We start from the raw sequence: 13,127 nt of genomic DNA, 5'->3' as shown, positions 1-13,127 counted from the left end.
GGGCTTCGTGCAAAGGATTTTCGGGAGACAAAGGTGCTAAAAACACCAGGAATTCCCATTTTTCTAGAGCTGCAATTCCTTCTTTCAAGGGTGCTAAAAAAGATCTGGGAATCCCCACTTTTCCAGGGCTGCCATTCCTTGTTCTCCCAGAAAGAATTCCAGAGGCGGGATTTGTATAAAAAGCTTTATTGAAATTCCTCAAAGCCAAACAGACAAAAACTCCAAAGGTGGCTCTGCCGGGCCCCCAAATTCCCAAAAAAACCTGGAGCCGCTGGATTTCTACACACAGAAGCTTTCCTAGGAAATCCAAGTCACTTCCAAAGGGATTTTTCCCGCAGGATCTGTACATTCCCCAAGGATTTTCCTTGTTTCTTGCCTCCCACAAGGTAAGAAAATACAATTTTCAGGAATTTCCATGGAATTTCAGGTATTTCTCTCCTGGAATTCCTGGCTTTCTGGGTGAAAAAATTGGGATTTTCCAAGTGTTTTTTCCTGGATTGGGGCAGAAATTCCAGAAGGAGCTGATTGGGAAATGGGGGAGGAGTTGGTTTATTCCAAGGTCGGGAAATTTGGGAATTTGGGATATTTTTTGTAGGGATTCCCATTTTTTTTTCATGCCTGCCATTTCCAGGGATTTGGCTGCACTGGAGCCACGAAAATCCCCTAAATTCCCCTAAAAACCCCCAAAATAAAAAAAAAACTTCCTTAAAAAACCTAAAATTCCCTCCCAAATTAAAGGAAAACTGGGAACACACAACACACAGGGATCGCAAAATCACCAGCTCTGAACCCATCCCAAAAAATCCAACATTCCCAAAAAAATCAATGCTTGATCACTATTTACAAAGAGGGAATTCCCACGGTTGGGAAAAGGGGCTGGAAATAGCAGCAATCCCAAAAAAACCCCCCATGGAGCAAGGCACCATTGCCACCCCAGGGAGGAGGCCTGGCTGCCATTCCCAAAAAAATGTGGATTTGGGAATGGCAGAGGTGGGAAAATCCTGGCTCATCCATGGATTTCAAGTCGGTTCTCTCCTTGCTTTGCTTCCGAGATGTCCAAGCTCCGCTCCGAGAATTCCCAACTCGGTTCCTACTCAACTCTTGCAGTTCCAGGGATTCAAGGAAAAGGATCCAAGGAAAAAATTCCCAAAGAAATCGGAGGAGGAGCGGCAGTAAAAATAGGATTTTATTCCCTTCCCACCCTCGCTGCTCCCGCTCGGTTCCCACAGCAACGTTACAATCCGGAAAAAAAAAAACCAAAAAAAAAAAAAAAAAAAACCAGGAAAAGAAAAGGAAATCCAAAGGGTCGGGAGTGGGAAAAGGGGGAATTCCGGGATAAAAACAGTCAAATCACAAGAGGGAATTTTTTCCAGGGAAAAGCTGCTCAGTCGTCCTCATCCCCATCATCCTCAGGCTCTCGTTTCCTCTTCTGGCCCCGCTCTTCCTCTGGAAAAAAGAAAGAATTCCCATTATTCCTGGAGCCACATTCCTGCTTTTCCGGGAATTCCATTTTCCACGGAACTGAGGTGGTTTTTCCTTAGGAAGAGCGGGATTGGTTCCGTACCAGGCTCCTCCTCATCCTCCTCATCGTCCACCTCGCCGTCGTTGTAGCCTTCCTCATCCTCCTGGAATTCCGGGAAAAAACGGGATGTAAAGCTTGGGATCAGCCCAGGTGCTTCCCCAGTATCCCATCTTCCAAGGGAAAGTCCTTGGAATGACCTCAGCAAGGAGCTGAGGTATTCCCATTTTTTTATGGAACAGCAGGAGCTGGCACCGAAATCCCAGGGAATCAATCCCTGAGCTGGAGCTGGGAAGGTGGGAATGTGCCATTCCCAAGTTTAGGAAAATTGCAGTGGTATTTATGGGAATGGGAAAAGCTGGATTGATCCAGAGGCTCCAAGCAGAATTGAGGAGGCTCAGGAACATTCCAGAGGGGCAGGAGAGGATTCAGGGCTGGAGGAGAGGGAAAACAAATTCCTGGAATTCTGTTTTCCCCTTTCCCATCCCACTTTCTCTGATCCAATCCCATTTTCCTTCCTCCCATCCCACTTTCCCCTTGCCCTTTTTTTTCCTCCCTCAATTCCATTTTCCCCCCCAAAATCCCATTTTCCTTCCTCCAACCACATTTCCCCCCCATAACCCCATTTTTCCTCCTATCCCATTTTCCCCTCCAATCCCACTTTTCTCCCCATCCCATCCTTCATCCGCCCCAGCACAAAGTGAATCCTGAAATTCCTCAAATCCCGGATTTCCTGCCCAGCCCCTCCCAGCCGGATCCCGCGGATTCCCGAGATGGAATTCCAGGGCTCACCTCCTCCTCTCCGCTCACATCCTCCTCCTCCCCTTCCTCCTCCTCCTCCTCGTCCTCTTCATCCTCCACTACCTGAGCGTCGTCGTCGTATTCCTCCTCTGGAAAAACAAAATCCACGGAAAAAGTCGAGGTTTTTGGAATAATTCCACCCAAAATCTGGGAATGCAAGCAGGGAATTCCTTAGGGGTAGCACAGAATTGTCAGGGAATGCAGGGTTGGAGTTGCTCCAGCTGCTCCACTTCCCACTATTCCCAAGGATTTGGGAGCTGGGGTATCCCAGCTTTTCCAGGAATGGATGGAGCAGAACTTTCCCATCATCCACGAGGAGCCTTCCCATGGACACAAAATTCCAGCCTTTTAGGTGATTCCCAAAATTCCCAGCAGAAAACCAGGAAGTGCCGAGCCCCTGGAGTGTTTTCCATGTGTTTGGGAGCTTTTGGGAACCTTCCCAGAGTTCCCACTCAGCATTCCCGGGAAAAGTGCACATCCAGCTTTTCTGCTGTGCTGCTGGGATGGGAGAATCCAGCAAATTCCCTGGGATCAGCCAGATCCTCATCCTGGGATGGCTCCAGGGGCAGCCAGGGAAAGGTGGTGCCTACAGCACTGGGATTCCCTGGAATCCCAGGCTGTTCCTTCCTCAGTTTCTGGCACAGATTCACTGGAGCTTCCTGGTGTTTTCCGTGCACTTCCCTCATGGAGCAACTCCCTAATTCCTGCTTTTTTCCATGCCCATGGAAACCCTTTTCCATGAGGAATTCCAGAGTTCCAGGACATTCCTTCTTATCCATGCTCACCCCTGTTCCTGTAATTCCTTCAGACCCTTCCCGATCCCACCCCTCCATTCCCAGATGGAGGAATGGGATTTTCCAGGCCCTGCCACCTCCTCCCCTCATTCCCTTGGGATGCAGGAATCCCATGGAGCACATCCCACGTACCATCCTCATCCTCCTCCTCGTCATCCAGCCCTTCCACGTATCCCTCGGCGTCGGAATCCGGCGCTTCCTTGTCGTCCCGGTCTTTCACTAGGGATAAAACTGAGGAAGTTGCTCCTTCAGGCCATGCCCAGCTCCTTCCCACCATTCCCTCAGGACACCCAGATCCTTCCCACCATTCCTTCAGGTCCTTTCCCTCATTTCCTCATTCCTTTAGGACACTGAGGTCCTTTCCCTCATCTCTTCCCTCATTTCCTCACTCCTTTCCTCAATTGCCTCACTCATTCCTTCCCCTCCTTCCTTCATTCCTTTGGGACATGCAGTTCCTTTCCCTGATTCCTCCCCCTCATTCCCTCAGGACACCCAGCTCCTTCTCCCACCATTTTTTTGGGACACCAAGGTCTTCCTCTCCTTCCCTCATTGCTTCAGGTGCTTCCCTCAAACCCTCAGGACACGGAGATCCTTCTCCCACCACTCCTTCAGGACAATAAGGTCCTTTCCCTCATTCCCTCAATTTCATTTCCCTCACTCCTTCCCCTAATTCCCTCATCCTCCCCCTCCATTCCCTCAGAACACGGAGGTCCTTTCCCTCATTCCTTTGGGACACAAAGATCCTTCCTCTCATTCCCTCAGGACACAGAGGTACTTTCCTTCATTCCCTCATCCCTTTCCCTGATTTCTTCCCTCATCACCTCATTCCTTCCCCTCAATTCCTTCCCTTCGTTCCCTCAGGACACTGAAGTCCTTTCCCTCATTCCTCCCCTCAATTTCCTCATCCCTTCCCCTCATTCATTTCCTCATTCCCTCCTCTCAATTTCCTCAACCCCTTTCCCCTCAATTCTCTGAACTCCTTCCCCTCAACTCCCTGATTCCCTCAACTCCTTTCCCTCAATTCCCTCAGGTCCCCTCCCTGATTCCCTCAGGACAGTGAGATCTTTTCCCTCATTCCTCCCCTCAATTCCCTCATCCCCTCCCTGATTCCCTCAGGACAGTGAGATCTTTTCCCTCATTCCTCCCCTCAATTCCCTCATCCCCTCCCCTCATTCCTTCCCTTCAACTCCCTCACTCCTTGTCATTCCCTATCCCTCTCCTCATCCCTTCCCCTCATTCCCTCAACTCCTTCCTCTCAATTCCCTCATTCCCTCAGGTCCCTTCCCTGATTCCCTCAGGACACCGAGGTCTTTTCCCTCATTCCTTCCCTCAATTCCCTCCTCTCAATTTCCCTAAATCCTTCCCCTCAATTCCCTGAACTCCTTCCCCTCACTCCTTCTCCTCATTCCCTATCCCTCCCCTTATACTTTCCCTTCATTCCCTTATCCCTCCCCTCATCCCTCCCGGTGCCAGTTCCTCTTCCCGTACCATCCTCATCCTCCTCCTCGTCATCCAGCCCCTCCACGTATCCCTCGGCGTCGGAGTCGGGCGCCTCCTTGTCGTCCTGGTCGTAGCCGTCCAGGTACGTCAGCTGCGGCAGCAGCTTGAACACGTTTTCTCTGTAGTCGTTCAAGTTGGTCACCTCACAGTTGAACAGGTCTAAGCTCTTCAGGTTTTCCAACTTTTTCTGGGAAAACAAAGCAATTTGGAAGGTTTGCTGGTGTGGGAATTCTCCCCAAAGGCAAGGATGCCATGGGGAATGTTCTCAAGGGATTCCCGGCGGTGTTTTGGGCTCCCTGGAGATGGCAGGCACGGAAAAAAATTGGGGATCTTTATAAAAAAATACCCCAAACTGCCTGACCTTGCAATAAACCAACTCCTCCCCCTTTCCCAATCAGCTCCCTCTAGAATTTCCACCCCTAATCCAGGAAAAACCACTTGGAAAATCCCAATTTCATTTGGCATTTGGGATGGGAAAGCCTCTCCCTGGAGTCCTGCAGCTCCCAAATCCAAAGGAATAACTGAATGCAGGGAATTATCCCAAATGAGCCAGATCCAGGAATAGCTGAGGTCCAGGGAATTATCCCAAATGAATTCTTGCAGATGGAAGCAGGAATGCAACACTTGGACACAAGAACTTTGATAAGAGAGGTTTGAAAAATGCAATTATTTTTCCTTAGACTATGGAAAATGAAAAAACACATAGAAATGGAACAGGAATTCAATTCCTGGGGGGTTTGTGCAATTCTTTTTTGGGAAGTCTGCACTGCTCACAGAACTTGGAAATCCTAAAAATAAAACCCAAAGGAATTGAGTATTTGTATCAAGGGTTATCCATGGATAAGAAATATCAACTCTAAGGGAATATCCCCTTTCCCTTTATGTGGAAAGCACTTGGGGAAAAGGCCTGGCCATGGGCAAACTGGGAGAGCTGGGAGCACTTCCAGGCTTCTCCATGAGTTTAGCACTCTGCCTTTTCCCTGTGGCGCAGGAAAGGAGCTGCAGGAAGGAGCTGCTCCTGGAAGGATTTCCATGGGAATTGTAGTGCCTGGAGATGGATGCAGAGCCTGCGGAATCCTGGGAAGCTGCGGCGGCTCCCGCCGGGAACGGGGGAGCCCGGCCCGGCAGCCACTAGAGGGAAGCAGCGGCTCACCGGGAACAGGGACTGGGGATGCGGCCTGGATCCCGGGATTCGCTGCGATTTTGGGAAGGAAACGTGGGGGAGGATCTGGCACAGATTCCCGGAGCGACATTCCCTGGAAGCGCCCAAGGCCGGGCTTGGAGCAGCCTGGGATTCATGAGGGTTTGGAACGGGATGAATCCCATTCCTTAGAGCAAAACCAACTCCCCAGGATTTGGGATGAAGGAATAACTGGGATTTTGGGAAGGAATGAGGGGGGAAAGGCCCTGGCACACGTTCCAGGAGTGACATTCCCTGGAAGCACCCAAGGCCGGGCCTGGGGCAACCTGGGATTCATGAAGGAATTCCAAGATGAATCCCATTCCCAGGAGCAATCCCGACTCACCAGAGGTTCTATTGTCCCGAGATCTTTAATTTTGTTGCCGCTTAGGTTTAGGTGCGTGAGGTTCGGACACTTCTCTGCCAACACTTCCAGGCCTCCTGAGATTCTGTTGTCGCTCAGCTCGAGCTGCAAAGGCCCAAAAACATCCTCAAAAATCCCATCTGATCCCATTTCCAGCCACTTTTCCAAACATGAAGAAGGGGAAAAGGAGGGATTTGGCTCAGGGAGGTGGGATTTACCTTCTTAAGTTTGTTTAACTTTGGTAAGTTTGCAACTGAGGTTAAGCCGACGTTGATTGTGCTGAGGAATTCCAGCTCCTCAAACTCATCCGTGAGGCCCTCGATTTTCCCTTCGAACGACCTGCAGTTGTCCAGAACGAGCTCTTTCACCTGCAAAGGGAAGAAATCAAGGAAAAATAGAAGGAATTCCAGGAAATTGGCAAGAATCAGGAGGCTTTCAGCAGAGAAATGCAAGAGTTTTGAGACTGTGTTGAGAAGAAAGCCAAGATCGAGGTAGCGCTCCTGATCCCACACACTGAGGGTAAAAACAATCCCAAAATTCCCAAAATAAACTCTCAAACCACTAATTGGGATGAAATTTAGATAGAAAACCCCCCAAAACAAGGAAAGTAAGTTGATCTTTTCCCTCAATGGTGTTTAATTATCAGGATTCTCCAGAGGATCCATTTGGGCATAAATGACCTTTTTCCCCTCATGTGAGGGAAAAAGGTCTCAAAATTCTCAAAATAAGTTCCCAAATTACTCATTGGGTTGAAATTTGGGTAGAAAATTCATGGATTTCATCCCTCAATGGTGTTTAATTATGAGGATTCTTCAGAAGATCCATTTGGGATAAACAGTTTTTTCCCATTCTTAATACACACCCAGAGTTCCCGCCAAAAAAAAAAAGGCGGGAAAAGTGCAATGGAGGTGAATCCTCCTTATCTGTGTCCCTGCTCCGTTATCTCATCCCAGCACCCCCAGACACGGAGCCAGAAGGGCTTGGGATCCTCACCAAGAAGCCCCAGACGGGTTTTGCCTCAGAGGAATTTGGGAATTCCTCACAGGAATTTCGGGAGCTGAGGGGCGCGGGAATGGAGGGAAGGGAATGAGCCCAGAGCTCACACTGAGGGACAAACAGCTCCAGCCCTGATCCAGGAGGTGGGATATCCATCCCTCCCTCCTCCCTCAGCATGGGAACCAGGGAATTGCACAGAAAACCAGGGAATTAGACAACAATTCCCTCAGGTGTAGAGTGGAGATTTAAGGAAGAGCTGGAAATAGTCTTGGATACAAAGGAAAATCCCTTAGCATGAAGGCCAATTGACCCAACAGCCTTTTTTTTTCCCTTTTAATTTGTATTTTTTTACAATCTTGGAATGTTTTGGGTTGGAAGGGACTTAAAGACCATCCCATTCCCACCTCTCAATGGAATCATTTACAGAAGGCTGTTTCCTCCCTGCTTTTCAGGAAGTTTGGTTCACAAATGCCACATTCCCCTCTTCCTGTTTCTAGCACTGGGCAAAGGCACAAATCCAACAAATCCATGGAGAATCCAAGAGGCCATGTTTGGAAAGCTTGGATCAATTCAGAGACGGTTTGGGAAGAGCAGAGCACATTCCCAACCTTTCCCAAGAGCAACATCGTGTCAGCATTAACTCCCTGAATCCCTGGAAACAACAGCATTCCAAACAAAATTCCAGGATGGCTCCATGCCCTAAGAATCCCCAAGGAAATCCAGGAGGATTCCCCAAGGAAAGGAGGAAGAACTGGATTTGTGGGATTTTTCCCAACACTCCACAGGCATCTCTGCCTCCCATGGCACATTCCCTCTCCATAAAATCTCAGAATTTCAAGGAGAAGAAGCCTTGGGAGAGGCCATCACTTCCCACAGCATCTCTAACAGGGAACTTGTCCAAGGATTTGTCTCCCACAAAATTCCAACCGGAGGCGAGAAATTCTCTAGATTTCCCATTCCAATCCCACCTGGAATGCAACCAGACCAACAAAAGCTTGGATGAGCTTCCTACTCAATCCCAGGATTACCGGAGCTGCTCCGAAGGCTCTGATGAGCCAATCCCTGCTCCAAGATCATTCCAAAACACCCAAACTCAAGAACTCAATTAAAATAATTAATTAATTAGATTCCAGGTGCAATTCCAAGCTCTCCGTGATCCAAGCCCACGGCAGCTCAGAGCGGTCCCATTCCCGGTGGGAAACAGGGAAGGATTCCACAGAATATCCCCCAGCAGCTGCTCTGTGTCCGCTTGGCCACCTCACCGGAGCTCTTCCAGGTTTTCCAGAGCCCTTGGAATTTTGCCCAGGGCAGGGAGGGCAGCAGGTGCCATGGCCCGTGGCCACTGGGGATTCCCATTCCATGGGATTCCCATCCCAGGGGGATCCTCAGCTGCTGCTCAGGAGTGAGGAGGAGCTGACCTGGAGCAGGATCCCGTTCCACAGGGAAGGGAGAATTCCCAAGGTTTTCCACCCTTTTCCTGCCCCGGGATAAACAGTGGATGGAATTCGTTCCCCAAACCCCATGGGATTTGGGATATGGATACAGCCCTCCAGGGCTTTTTTTGGGAATATCCCAGATGGGATAAACTGATTCCTGAGGAAAGTCAGGATCCTTGGGATTGCTCCTTTCGCACCAGCTCATCCCAATGGGAATTCCAACCTGGAATCAGAGAATCCTTGGAAAACACCACTAAGCCATGGAATCCAGCCACCAATCCAATCCCACCACTTCTCCAGATTAAACCTTTCCTGGGAATACCAAATTCCCATTGGGAATATCTGAGATGGGATAAATTGATTTCCAACCAGTTATCCATGAGCATCTCCTGGCTGGGAATGTGCTGGGAAGAGAATCCCAAAAATCTTGGGGCAGGGAGAGACGGTGCTGGAAAACAGCCATGGAACAGAACCCAATTCCTGGGAAATCCAGCATCCCAATTCCATGGGAATCCCGGGAATCATCCAGCCTGGAGAATCCCACAGCAGAGGCACGGATGGGACAGGAGGGGATTAACACGGATACTGGGATTGGGAGCAGAATCCCATCGGCACCTCTACGGATGGAAGCAGCACCATGGCTGCTGGGGCTTCCCAGGAATTTTCTGGGATTTCTCCAAGCTCCAGTTTATGGGAATTCCCCCTAGCCAAGAAACCCTGTTCCCTTCAGCAGTTCCCAGGTGGATCTGACGAATCCAGGATTCCTGAGGAAAGCCAGGATCCTTGGGAACACGCTCCATTCCTGCCCCATTCACACCAGCTCATCCAGCTGGAATTCCAACCCGGAATCAGAGAATCCTTGGAAAAGACTTGGAAGAATCAACAGAATGCAGCCATCAATCCAACCTTTCTGGACTAAACCTTTCCTGAGAACACCAAATTCCCATCCCAGCAAGTTCCAGCTGGACTCCAAACTCATCCTGGCTTTCCCAAAATTCCCACTGGAATTCCTGCTCTGCTGCAATTTCCTTGGAAAACCCCACCTGAGCCTCCCCTGGCATTCAGAAGGAATTTTAGGAAGATTCTTTGCTAATCTTCCCTTTTTTCCAGGAAAAACCAGGAAAAAAGCTGAAGTCTCTCCTTCCCTCCAATCCATGGGGATTCCATCAGGGATCAATTAGTAAGAGAAATAAAGCCACATTTTTGCTGTGATTCATAAATTTAACAGGACAAAAAGTGGGAATATCTGGGAAAAGAACTGCCTGAACATCTAAAAATTCCCAATTTTCCAGGAGTAAAATCCACTGTTTTCCTGACTCTGAATTAATATAGTTAAAAAAGGGAAAATTAAAAAAATTAAACAATAAAAATGAGACTGAGGAAGGAATTTCTCCACAGAATCCACCTGAGCATATTTTTAGGATGTTTTATTAATCAGGATGTAACTTTCTGGGATTATCCAATGGAGAAGCCCAGAATTCCATGGAAAAATATGAGATCCAGGTGGAAAATATCCCAAAGAAGTTCAGGAAAAAGCACAAAGCCCCATCCACGTCCAAAGATTTAATTCTGATTTTCAGGATTTAAATCAAAAAGTAGTACAGAATTCAAGGAGATTCCCAAAACTCAGGGAGATTTTCCCACGATTTCTTGCTATTCCACATGAAATTGGGAAATAATAAGGACAAACACTCAAAATTAAGGTAGACAAGTCCCAAACTCATCTTGCCCACCTAAAACTTCCTAAAATCCAGGAATAAATGACTTGGGCATCAATGTTCCTGCCAAATCCCAATTCCAGGGGGTGGAATTCGCAGGATTTCCCTTTAATATTTTAAAGGAACAAAATCCATCCCACAAACTTCATTCCCTAAAACACACGTGCACAGCTAAGAACACAACAACATTCCCAACAGGAATTTCCATCTCTCTGCCTAAAAAACTGGAAAACCGGGATTTAGAACACTTTGAGGGGAGCAAGGCACCAATTTATGAAATTTACAAGGAAATTTACTGAAATTTACAAGGAAAACCAAGCGGTGAAAGGTGAAATTATCCCGATTTTCCAGCTCCCTGCTGCCCATTCCCAGCCCTGAGGAGCAGGAACTTCCTCCAGCTCCGAGTTTTCCCAACTTTTTTTTTTGCGTTAGACAAAAGTGAGCGGAAAGAGCACAAAATGCAAGCATGGAAAAGAGGAGAAAATTGAGTTTATCCCTTTGGAGGCTCGTTTTAAACAGCGTTTAAAATGGGGAAGAAACCTCCAGCGATGAGGGTGGTGAGTCGAAATGGGAGGCAAAAATAGAAAACTCTTTAAAAATTAGGGGAAGACTCATGAAAAAACCAGAGAAAAATAAGAAAAAACAGGATGAAAAGGAGCAAAACACTTCCCAAGCCCAATGCCGCCTCCCCACAGGGCCCTGCCCAGGAAGGAGGCGGATTCCCCCGCTCCGCGCTCCTCACCCAGGGGAAACGCGGGGCTCCTCCCGGTGCTCCCCCGGCCCCGTTCGGACCTCCCGGTGCCCCAAATTGTCAAGAAAACCCAATTTTTTAAAAGCTGGGTTTTAAAAATTTTTTATTTTTACCCCCAACGCGGCCCTCATGAATCTCCTCCCGCCCCGCGGCCGGCGACAAAATGGCAGCGCTGCCCGTCATGTCGGGAGGGCCCCGCCGCAGCCTCCGCAGCGCCTCAGCCCCGGCGCCAGCGGGGCTCCCTCACGGCCCCGCGGGGCCGCCCGCGGCCGAGGCAGCGGCAGCGGCGGGAGGAGGAGGAGGAGGCGGCGGCCGTGAGGGGAAGGCGGGGGGGCAGCACAGAACATGGCGCCGCGTCCTACTTGCGCTGCGGTCGCCTCACGGAGCCCCCCGGCCATGGCGGCTGTACCGCGGGGTTTGCCGTTGAGTCGTCTCCCCCCCCCCCCTCCTCTCTCGCCGTCCTCCTCCTCTTCCTCCTCCTGCTCGCCCAGGAGTTTTTAAACTTTAAAGCGCAGCTTCCGCCGCCCCGCGCCCGCCTTTGTCCCCCCCCTCCCCGGAGCACACCGCGCTCGGTTCGGCCGCCGCGTCCCGCCGCACTGCCCCGGGCGCTGCCCGCTGAGGTACGTTCGCCCCCCGCTCTCCCCTTCCCGCAGCCCCCGGCGGCTCAGGGGACGCGGCGGGGCCCGGGCTCGGTGAAGCCTCCCCGGGCAGCGCCGAAGGCCCGGCGGGGCGGGGGGGAATGAGGGGAAGGGGCTTCCCCGCCGCGGGTTCGCGCCCCGCCTGCCCCCGGCCACCTCCCGCCCACTCTTTTTGGGGTGGTTTTCCTATTTTTCGCTTCTTTCCTCCCCCCTCCCCCCGTTATTTTCTTGCTTGTTTTGGGGGTTTGTTGGGTTTTTGTTTTTTGGTTGGCTTTTTTTTTTTTTTTTTTTTTTGTCCTGCCAAAGTTTTTCGCCGTCCCCCGTTTATTCCGCCAGACGCGGAACAACAACCTGAAGTCCGGCCCCGGGGGAAGGAAGGGGGGGAAAAGGGGGAAGAAGGAAAAACACGCACACACATCCAGCCTTTTTGTGCGTGTGTGGGGATGGAGGGGGTGGAGAGTGCGTTCATTTCTTCCAATATTATTTTTTATTATTCTTATGATTATTAGGATTATTATTCAACGCTCGCGCTACCGGCGGCAATGCCCCATCGCCCGCAAAATAAATAAAAAAACAACAACGGGAAAAAAAAAAAAGCCCAAACCAAACCCAACCAACGCTAAGCGTCGGTTTCAAAATTCTTTCCTTTTATCTTCTCAGCATCTGGAGAGAGGGAGAGAGAGAGAGAGAGAAAGGGCGCGTTCATGAGGACTACAAAGTTACAAATATGGCTCCCCAGTCTCTCTTGCCTGATCACTGCAAAGAAATGAAGACGCACTTTAAACTAAACCATTCGCAACTCACTCGCAGTCCCTGCCTGCCTCTCCCTAGCCCAGCACCCTGCACAAATATTTGCCAACTAAACACGCCGAGAGAGAGAGCAGCGAGCAACTTATTTTTTATTTAATGCACGGCCAGCCCCTCTCCGAGGCATCGCAGCCCGGCACGGGCAGGAGCAGCCCCGGGGAGCCCCCGAACGTCCCCGGAGCGCCCCGCGCCCCCCAAAGCGGGGGGCACAGCCCCCCACACACACAGGTAGGCACCTCAAGGGCAGCAGCGGCCCCGCCAACACCTGGCACGCTCCACCCCGCCAAAAAAAAAAAAAAAAAAAAAAAAAATAACCGTGGGATGCCTTTTTATTATTCTCATCATTAGCGTTATTAGCATTAATTTTTTTTTTTTTTTTTTTGGCATTGCATTGCTTACATCTGAGGGCGTCCTGTTCCGCAGCTCTAAGTGGATCCTTCTCTTCATGTCCATGTCCGTGGCTGGCGGGAGGCGCGGAGGGTGCGCGGCTCGGCTGGCGCAGTGACCCCGTGCAGAGCCCCCCGATCGCGGGGCGCGGAGGGACTCGGGCTCGCCCAGCGCCGCTCGGAAGCCCGAGCGCAGCACCGCGGCGCGCACTAACCTGATAACCGCGGGGGCGGGCG

At 50.3% G+C, this 13,127-nt stretch overlaps 1 protein-coding gene across 2 annotated transcripts; it reads right to left on the bottom strand.

Annotated features, from left to right (window-relative positions):
• Positions 1-170: 170 nt before the first annotated feature.
• ANP32A (acidic nuclear phosphoprotein 32 family member A) lies at positions 171-13,125 on the bottom strand. Of its 2 annotated transcripts, none has more exons than XM_059482358.1 (8): positions 12,904-13,125; positions 6,377-6,526; positions 6,141-6,263; positions 4,603-4,801; positions 3,247-3,345; positions 2,312-2,409; positions 1,565-1,625; positions 171-1,446 (listed from the first exon to the last, which is right to left on the bottom strand). In XM_059482358.1, exons 1-8 carry the CDS (start codon positions 12,955-12,957, stop codon positions 1,385-1,387), a joined length of 846 nt encoding a protein of 281 aa, XP_059338341.1. In that variant the 5' UTR covers positions 12,958-13,125; the 3' UTR covers positions 171-1,384. The 2 variants fall into 2 exon arrangements, with proteins under 2 accessions (XP_059338341.1, XP_059338342.1); XM_059482359.1 differs by having other exon boundaries at positions 3,247-3,333.
• Positions 13,126-13,127: the final 2 nt, after the last annotated feature.

This window comes from Ammospiza nelsoni, chromosome 14 (assembly GCF_027579445.1).
Source record: "Ammospiza nelsoni isolate bAmmNel1 chromosome 14, bAmmNel1.pri, whole genome shotgun sequence".
Taxonomy (NCBI): domain Eukaryota; kingdom Metazoa; phylum Chordata; class Aves; order Passeriformes; family Passerellidae; genus Ammospiza; species Ammospiza nelsoni.
This window is presented reverse-complemented; position numbering and strand designations above follow the sequence as displayed.

Coding starts and splice junctions, on each gene's coding strand:
- ANP32A (XM_059482358.1), bottom strand. CDS start 12,957: ATGGACATGAAGAGAAGGATCCACTTAGAGCTGCGGAACAGGACGCCC. Junction 6,527..12,903: donor GGAACAGGACGCCCTCAGAT/GTAAGCAATGCA, acceptor TTCCCTTTGCAG/GTGAAAGAGCTCGTTCTGGA. Junction 4,802..6,140: donor TCGGGACAATAGAACCTCTG/GTGAGTCGGGAT, acceptor TTGTTTTCCCAG/AAAAAGTTGGAAAACCTGAA.